General features: G+C 39.3%; 1 protein-coding gene across 2 annotated transcripts in view; it reads right to left on the minus strand.

Moving 5' to 3' along the window:
• The window catches only part of CPEB4 (cytoplasmic polyadenylation element binding protein 4), a 72,075-nt gene extending 62,120 nt beyond the window's left edge, over positions 1 to 9,955 (minus strand). For both annotated transcript variants that reach the window (XM_056854668.1, XM_056854661.1), the window contains exon 1: positions 8,108 to 9,955. In XM_056854668.1, coding sequence (XP_056710646.1) covers positions 8,108 to 9,232 — 1,125 coding nt within the window. In that variant the 5' untranslated portion in view covers positions 9,233 to 9,955. The remainder of the gene's footprint in view (positions 1 to 8,107) is intronic.
• Positions 9,956 to 10,171: the final 216 nt, after the last annotated feature.

Below are 10,171 nucleotides of genomic sequence, written 5' to 3' on the forward strand. Positions count from 1 at the left end.
TCAGTTTTTCCCATTCTCTGATAATACAATAAAGAGACCGAACACTAGCACTACATTTTGTAGATGTTCAAGACCCCACTTTAATATTATCAGGAAAAGCTTAAAGTTATAACTAATATCTATTTCTATCTTATGTGTAATCTCCTGTGTTAAAACCTATTTCCCATTTCCATTTAAGCAACACGCAGAGAGACAGAAACAAGATGCAGGCATTACAGTTTGCATCTGAATCACCAAAATGGTTACAGTTTAAAGTTTCTGCATCATATTACCCAAGGTGAAGCAATCTCACCCACAAATTGGCAGCATAAAAACCAAGTGCTGTAGAATCAAAAGAACCTTTCTGGGTGTGACAAACTTGCTTGTAGCAAAGGTTGTGGCCAGGCTTTTACAGTGAGAATTCTTTGAAGATTAAAGCATCAGTCACCAAGTTTACTGATGATGCAAGCAAATAAATTGAAGCATTGTTTATAGGATAAGGTATATGTGTCCAACCACTATATTTTATACACCACGTGTTGCTCTTATATTCACCAACATTTACACACCCAAGAATGAGCTTTAGAGTTCTGGAATTATCACCATTATTTTAAAGAACTCTTATTGCTACAGCTGGGGGAAAAACACTTCAAATGTAAAGATGACTAGACAATCCAGAAGCCAAGATTTTTTTCCAGACCTATTTATTGCAGCAGTAGTATTTATTATGATTCAAAACCCCTTTTCCTTAGGGTTTGAATTAATTCCTAGTAACACCTCTACTGCATAAACTCAAGGATTTTGTCTGCAGCCAAAATATCCCATGTTTTCACTATTCTGAGGTAAAATGGTTTGCTTTCCTCATAAACCTGCTGGACATACATGGCAGATGTACCATTTAGAGTTGTGGCTGCAGGTTCTTCTCCTGAAATATGACCCTGCCACATGCCCACTATCTCAATTTGCGTAATGTACAGATACATCAGGAGATCGAACAGCAGCCATTTCTTGTGATAGTGCTGTCACTTTTCTGAAGTGTCATGTAGCATTAATATACGTGCATTTATCAATGGCCTCATCAGAATAACTGCATATATTTAAGAGGCAGTTGCATAACTACTGCAAGGATTAGTGGGGCTTGTTGCCTGGCAGCTCTGCTATCACAGGCACCCGCCACCCACACCTCCCTCATTCAATCTCTGTCATGCTGAAAACTTGCAGAATTGTAAGATTTTAGCACACACCTCAAGAATAACATATACACATTGTTATAGAAACTTCATCCACTCTCAGAACAGTATGTTTGTGTAAACTCTGGGTTGGATCCTGCAGAGAATTTCCACTTGCCGGGGGTGGGGAGGGGTTCACTAGTTCCTCCCACTGCAGCAGACCTCTGAATGCTCCCTAATGCTGTTTCGGGGGGGGGGGGCATCTGTCCCCCCCAGAAGCAGCATTAAGGGGGCATTTGGGGCTGCAGTGGGTGAAGGATTTGCACTCTGCTGATGGAAATCATTCTGTCAGAGAAAATGTTTGTTAGGATTCATGTCTTTATATTCCAAGTTTTTTTTCCCACAGAACTGACCATAAAGTTTTAAACACATGTTTCAAGCATGAAAAGGGGGTAAGAAAAAATAACACAAAACATCCAGCCAGGGCTTTATATTGCCTAATTCTTGAAGAACAAATTGACATTTACACCATCTCAGGTATACGTTTGACTTTAATTCATGGGAATTTCAGTTGCATACCCATTAAGTCATGACTCGAAATGAGGAACATGTACTCAGTGTACAACTGATTTTTAAAAATTGCACTTAAAGCCAACCAAGTATGACTCCACCAATATTGAATTATACCACTCTCCCATACGTACACCTCCATGCAGTCATCATAGTTCCATGCTACTCAGTCAAATATAATTTCCTTCTCAACTATAAAATATATGGTCCAATTAAAAGAACTCCCAAATAAAGGTAAAGTACTCTGGACCCAGGAGAGGTGAATAACTACCATCCGGTATTAAATGTACCATTCTTAAAGTGGATTGTTTTGATCCATTTCAATATGGTTTCAGGCCTGATGAGAGGACTGAAACAGCCTTGGTCACACTTGTGAATGACCTGTGCCAGAATATGGGCCAGGGGCGTGTGACCCTGTTAATTCTTCTGGACCTCTTGGAAATTTTAATCATGGTATCCTTCTGGACCACCTTTTGGGGTTGGAACTGGGAGAAGCTGTTCTATGGCAGTTTTGGCCCCACCTCAAAAGCAGGTATTAGAGTGTGATGCTGTGGAACTGCTGCTTCATTCCTTGGCCTCTGGCCTGTGAGGTCCCAGAAGGCTCTATCTTGTATCCTATACTTTTTAATATCTACATAAAGCTGGTGGAGAGATCATCCAGAGGTTTGGGCTGAGTTGCTCTCAATATGCAGATGACACTCAGCTCTATCTCCTGCTTCCAACACAACCCAGGGAGGCTTTGGAAACCATGAACAGGTGCTTGGAGGCAGTCCTGGAATTAATGAGGGCTAACAAACTGAAACTTAATCCTGACAAAATGGAGATGCTACTTGTGGGGGAAAGGTTTGATCCACAAAATGGGGTATCTCCTGTTTTGGATGGATTTACAATCCTAAAGGAGCAAGTTTGTAGCTTGGGGTGCTGCTGGATCCAGGCCTCCTGTTGGATAAACAGGTGTCAGTGGTGTCTAGGGGTGTCTTTCACCAGCTTCACCTGGTGAGTCAGTGGCAGCCTTTACGGGGAAAGAAAGATCTTGCCACTGTGGTGTATACCCTGGTTACATGTAGATTAGATTACTGCAATGCTCTCTACATTTGGCTGCCCATGAAAACTGTCCCAAAGACACAGTTGGTACAGAATGCTATGGCCACAATGTTGACTGGAGTGGGTCATAGAGATCATATCACTCCAATCTTGTTCCATCTATACTGGCTCCCAATTTGCTTCTGAGCTCAATTCAAGGAGCTGTTATTGACCTTTAAAGCCCTATACAGCTTAGGGCCAGCATACTGTAAGGACCGCCTTCTCCCATATGAACCTACCCATCCACTACAGTCATCTGCTTTGGATGCCTCGCCATCTACGCATATGCAGGTGGCAACTCAAGAAAGAGTATTCTCAGTCATGCCACCAAAATTTTGGAACTCCCTCTCCTGGGAAAGTCATCTTTCTCCCTCTATTGTTATCTTCCAGAAGCGGGTAAATACTTTATTATGTCTGGTATTCCCCAATAACTGTTACTGGTCCTCCTCCCTAGTTTTGGTGCTGTGTATGTTCATACGTTTTCATCAAAGTATTTTGTATATACTTTATTCTAAATGCTGTTTTAATGTTGAAATGCTTGAATGTTTTGATGTTGGCTACCTTGGGGACCCTATTTGGGGGGAAAGGAGGTGTAGAAATGTTTTAAATAAAAATACATAAAATAATGAAAACCTAAAGCCCTAAAAGCAGAAATAAGTTCCAAGGCAGAAAGATCACAATTACACATCCAGACTTTTAAAACATCCCCATAACTCAAAACTCAAACTAAGCAGCATTTTAATTTCACAAATAGACGAAATCCTGAGAAGGAATAAAATGAGTTACCAGAATACAATCTCATCTCCAGGTACAATTCCCTTCCAACAGTTGGCAAAAATAGGATTTTATAGTAGTCCAAAATAAATTTCATCCAGCCACCTTATTACTATTTTAATAATTTATAATACAAAATGAGATTACCTTTTTGGCCTTATGCAAAAGATTTAGGAACAAACAGACCAAATTTTTTTTAAAAAACATTTAAAATATCTAATTAAATTTTAATTACTTAACACAGCAAAATCATTAAAAGCCTATCAGTAAGTTTCTTGGAGATAAAAGAGGAACTCTTATTCAAGGCCTCACTGATAACACAGTGAACACTTTTGTCACTGTTCAGAAGCCACTTGCATGCGAGCCGCCCTACGGATTTCAGTGACACTACGCATGGCGAGACCCAGTCTCAGTATTTACTTAAAATTCCTCTTTAACAGCAAAGGGCTGATGAGTGTATTTAACAGATACATCTTTTAATTAATGGATTCCATCATAGTTAACTCACGTTTAAACATACTGCTGTAATAAGATGGCTGCTAGATTTACAGTTCAGACTTGAGGACTGTTTCCCTATCTCAGCCTTAACCTCTTTTATTACATAATAGGGTGTTCTGCAGATACAAGGAAGTGAATAGAAGGAAGCAAGTATGTCAACAGGGTAGTGCTTTAGTAAATCCCAATCACCATTCTATCGTGTTCCTGATCTCCAACAGTGATGCTGTGGAAATAAGGATTTAAACACACACACACAACCCTAATTACTACAAAAAACCCAACTTTTTCTTACTTCAAACATCTAAAAATGCAGATATTGTGAAATATGGAGAGTTCTGTTTTTAACAATCATTCTTTTTCCTGCCTCATTGAATTATTACCTTCACCCTATGTTCTGGAGAGCAACCAACAGCATCACTAATTGATATCACATTAAAAAAACTGATTAAAGTTTATAAATCTATGTGAAGTGAAACTTATCTGTAGTTGAATCCCTAGACAGTTGTTTCCAGTTCTGACAACTAACTGGTTATATCTTGTATGTCTCTTTAAAAAAAGATATTAAAAGAATGCAAAATATCCTAGCATTTATATAGCACTTTCAAGCAGTCAAAGCACTATACCTATCCTCAGCCCTGGAAACTTATTAATGTTTGGAGAGCTATAAGCAAACCATACATGCTGCCAATTAAAATTTTGCTTTTATAACAGGCTGAGAAACAGTAAGGGGCTCCAGCTATGCTACTCTGTGCTATCCCTAAGACTTGACCCTAGTATTTTAAGTGAGGCCTGGCACCATCACCTCCCATTCCCACTGCCAAGGCAAAAATAACATGAGTGCTATGTCAGTTACAGTAATGGCTCTCTGAAAATTTAAGGACCACTGGCCCTTTAAGGCAAAGGAGAGGAAACCATACGCTCAGCTGCGATAGCTCCATTCTGGGTTTCTAGATTGGACTGTGAGCTATAATAAAGGCTATGCTGGCTCTAGTTGCAGCTCTCTTCTCCCTTTAGCATCTGCATTCTGACCTCTGTAAGAAAAAAGGGGGGGCTCAAAGAACCACAAGTACAATACATATTACAGCATGTTATATTTCTGTCGGGGAAAACTATAGTGGAATAATTCACACTGTCTTTCATGCCTTTAAATAGCTAGCAACGCAGATGAGCAGTAACCTATATAGTTGTTTTACAGAATTTTTTTCTTGTCTGAACCTACAGATGTTCTTTAGTTGTAGCACTCCGACCACTGGCTTGTACAGCTACAACTACAGTGCACTGTATTTCGGCATGAGCTCCCTCCACAGATGCTCTCAAACACCTTCACCAGTGTCAAACATTGTGCTGTCAAAGCTCCACAGGGTCCAGCAAGTGCTGTGCAAAGAAACTCATGGAAATCCGGTCTTCTATGTAGAACAGTACAAAAGCTCTCATGCAGCACTGCAGCATCCCACCAGTGAAAAACAGTGGTGCAGTAGTACCAATGGTTGCTGCTAGGGGTAGGACTGGGTCTGGCCATTGGATATGAATGTTGCCATCTCACTATCAGTAACCTAGCACCTGATCCTATGTACTGTGTTGCCTGGATTAAAGCTCAGGACAAGCAGAATCCAGTTTATCCTCATGCTACCTTTTAGGCAAGGAATCCTCATTATTTCCTTTGTATGATACAGGAGCTCATCCTTAGGCACTTTCACAGGATCATTCTCTAATATGACTCCAAGATCCAAGTATAACACTCTAGCCCCTGGGCATTTAACCAAAAACAGTCTCATCAATTACCATCTTCTTAACTACAGCCTCTAAACTTATATACCATGTTATGACAAACAAAACTATTTTGCTTTAACATTATACCATGTTCTCTGTCACTAGTGCAGGGTCATTTGCCACAAGGCATTCCCTCAGGAATTTTCACTTGCGTATTGCACACCTTTCAGGTGGACCATTTCTTCTAAAGCAGGATCACGTAACATTAATATGAACTCTACCACACTCCCTTTTAGAGACAGTTGCAGGGGAAGAGATGGCTACTTATTAGAAAGCAACTTGTATATAGAGATATTAAAATAGGTCAGTTAGATGAGGAGGTTAATCAGGAGCAAGTAACATTGCCATGTATGTGAGCCATTTTGTTATAGCTGCCAAGATAGCTTGTGAAATGATACTAAATACAGAAGCAGAAAGATTCTAGCAGAACAGAATTGCTGTCTCTAGGATCCTTCATCTCGTTTCATACGCATATTTTGATTTGAATTTTATAGACATTGAATGCTTGCTTCACCAATGAGATAAAATCCAAGAAAACATGTTTGATTTTAGGTCTCTGTGAAGCAATCATCCCTGTTGTGTGAAGAAAAATAATAATTTCATACTGCAAAAGGCGAATGCCCAAGATCATTTTGAAATTCATCTTAGCACTGGGGTTTTTTCCTACATCGGCAATGTGAGACACTTCTTTTGATGCCCTGCACTTTCCTTGTTCAGAACAAATAAAAGTTCACAACCTAAAAATATTTTATCCAAATACTTTGCTTTTGTTTGCCATTGTGCGTCAAGATCAGGAAACAGTCTCTAACATTGCAACCAAGTATGTGCTATTTTTGTTTAATTCTTAAGTTTCCATATGCTAAGAAAAAATATCCACCACTGATATCCTTACGTCTGAAGTCTTCATCATAGGAAGCAAGGGCACACTCACTCTGCTACATGACCATAAGACAAAATGAACTAAAAGGAAGATATGTCTTGCTGCAGTAAGGTTCAAAAACAACTCAAACTGATTTCTCATACTAATTCAGTTTTAGTACTTAAATTTGGTATTCTACATAAAACTTGAATATGGCTTATAGTCTTTAAAACTATTTCTAGACTTCTGGCTATGAAGCATCAACTTAAAATACCTCACTAAAGAAAGTGCTCTAACAGAGAGCTGTATAGGCCGTCCATGCCAAATAGTACAAGACATGTCAGTCCTCTGTGCCATATAACAAGATTATAAAATATATTTAGATCTTTAAGACAGTATTTAAGCAAGTATGGGTTTTTTCTGATCCACCAGTTTTTCCATCCCAAATTACAACAAAACTAGGTCACCATGTTTCAGCTTATATCATGACTAGAAATACAGCAATCATTTTGCAATCTTTCCTTTTTACACACCCCACCCATGAATCTTTGAGTTTCGAGTTCCTGTCTATAAACAACTAAACCTACTGAGCTTGACCACATCTTACAAACACTGCTATTAGCCATATTTTCATTTTATCATTTGGATTGCATTTTTAATCATAATTAATATTTACAAAATGGAAGAAAATTTCCGGTATAATTAAAGTGAGCAACCTATTTCTGGAAAACATAAGGCTCGATTAAACCACAACAGGGCAACATCTGAAATTAGTCAACGTCTATTTTTAGTAATGATTTATAATCTACCACCAAAATCTATTGCCCTTGCTAGAGGACACCAGCTCAACGCTCAATAATGAGAAAAATAATGCCAAATAGACTAGTAAATTGTACCACATTATTCTAATTAGATCAAAGAGAAATCTGTAACAGCCATAAATGTGTATTACTATACTACCTTTAGGTTCCAATATTTTCTTACTGCACATAAAATTTTCAACATTCAAAAAAGTCTAATTTTGAGGTGTTCAATGTTTTAGAATATGTATTATTCTCATTCCTTACGGATACAGTTGCAGCAATCTCTGTTGCAACTGTTTTATTGATCAGGTGCATTAATTCGACAGCAAGAGCACTATACGTATAGTAGATGAGCTATCTGACTATAAATATTTTTTTTCTGACAAATACTATAGAGAACATCCATGAGTCACATATGAACAATCATGAAGCTTGAAATGTCAGAGGAACAAGCTACATGTTAATGGGTAATTTTAAAATTAAGCCTTCACCCATGTAGTTCTAATAATGGAAACGTTATTAAAAGACAAACCCACATAATTTATGCAGTCTTTAACATATTCACTTATATTTTGTATCTAGGATTAGTAGAATAATCTCACCTGAAAAGGAAAGATATTGTCAGTTCTATTCAAGCTGTCTTCCATCCAAGATTTTGGAGCAAAAGCAGAGCTGGGCCGTGCATACTTCTGCAACTGGATATGATTACTTGGGAAATTCTTCTTTAGGGGTGAGATGGAGTTCAGGGGTGTTATTCCTCCATTCAGTCCCCTGCGGTGGTCTCGGCCTTGGGACCCTCCCCACCCACCATATCCACCACCACCACCTGGGCTCCATGAAGAAGATGGTGTAGGTGATGGGCTTTGGTAGCTGCTCCATGGAGAAGGTGGTTTGTTAAGATTATTAGCAAGATGAGGCAGTTGATTAAAAGCAGCATTTCTATGTGTAAATGGAGGTGGATGAGGGCTTGCAGGAGACCTCCTCTGTTGTTGATGCTGATTGTGATGATGCTGGAAATGGGGGTGATGAGGGTGGTGCTGAGAAAGGGGTCCAATCTGAGGGGAAAAACTACCTCCAAAGCCAGGGCTGACATGATGTGGAAAATTCTGAAACAGCAGAGCACCATTATTAGCTGAAGCAGGAGGTACCCCTCCCTGGTGGAAGAAACTTGCATCTTCATTGATTATTGTTGAAGAAGAAGGAGCTATAGCTGCTGACCAGTTACTGAAACCAGTGAGAGAGGATGCAGTAGACGTCAAGGGCTGGCTTGAAGTACCTAGCCCTGTAGCTTCTTGGTAATCAAATCCTGTTAACACTGGTGACTCTATTCTTATTTTCTCTTTTCCACTGCCATTCTCGGAAGAGTTATCCCCCTGATTTTCTTCAGATTTGCTTTTCTCAGATTCAGGCAGCATGCCTGCTTCCTGGCTTTGACTAGGGGAAAGCTGCTGTTTTTCTAGGGAGTCTTGTTTTTCCTGTTGCTGAGTTTTAGATTTTTCTGACCCCAGAATCTCATCCTGAATGTTATGGGCAGCTGGAGCAGGAAAGAGCCAAGCTGACCCAGCACTACTGCCATTGGCAGCTGTGTTATTTATAAAAGCAGCAGGGCTGGGGGTTGCGTTTTGATGATGGTGTGGAGGTTGCAGATGAGGATGAAATCTGACTGGAAAAGCTGACTTATTCCCGGTGTTGTTTTGCACTAACACTCCAAACCCGTAATCCCCCATTTATTATATTTAGGATTTGAATTCCGCCTGGAAAGAAAAAAACAAAAGCTTAAAACTGTTTCTTCCTTCCTTAGAAAATAACTTTGTTTACAGATCTTCTACCCCTTTTCTTTTCCACTCACAAATCTCTGATTTGGATGTTATTCCTGGTTTCTTACAAGTGAGATCACTTAAAATATTGACATGGGTCAATCTGTGTTTGCTTCCTTCCTTTAGCCAGAAGGAATAGAAAGTAAATCTTTGGTTAACAAAATAAGAGGTTTCCTTTTCCTACAAGGAAATGCACGAGAATGAAATAGGGATGAAAGAAAGCTCTTGGGAACAAAATTAAGAATTTCCTCTTTTTTTTCAACTATTCTGTTTTTTGCCTTATCAACAGCCTCAACCTGTCCATGTAAGGGTTAATGGAAAAAAGATATCATGACACTCCTTCACAGCTCCAAAAATATATTTAAATCTGGAATAATTTAATAAATTCTATATAATCTAATATATATCTGTGTTCTATTCTAACAGTCTTTGCTGCTGAGAATGGAAAGATTTTACCTCAGGATTTCAATAAGGAACGAGTTGTACAGGAAGCCTTTTCCCCCAACCTGTGCTGCTGCCTTTGCCTTGTACTATATTACATGTATAATATGTTCTATGCGGATGTCTTTCTGACAAGTCCTTTCTATATAAAAGGGAGGGAGGATGAAGATTTTCTCTGTCTCTCTCTCTTTTTTTTAATCTCTAGACATTGGCATTCAGTGCGTGTTGTGTGTATGTGTACGGATTGAGTTGTGCAGGAGGGTGGATTCTTGCTGCTGCGGCTGCAGGGTGGGTTCCTGGTTGCTGCTTTCCCAAGCTCGCCTCCTATTACGATCCGATATTTGCGTGCCCTTCAGATGAATCCTGGCTGCCTGCAGAGGAAAATTTTTCACCTCAGAAAATCAGCAG

This window comes from Euleptes europaea, chromosome 1 (assembly GCF_029931775.1).
Source record: "Euleptes europaea isolate rEulEur1 chromosome 1, rEulEur1.hap1, whole genome shotgun sequence".
NCBI lineage: Eukaryota > Metazoa > Chordata > Lepidosauria > Squamata > Sphaerodactylidae > Euleptes > Euleptes europaea.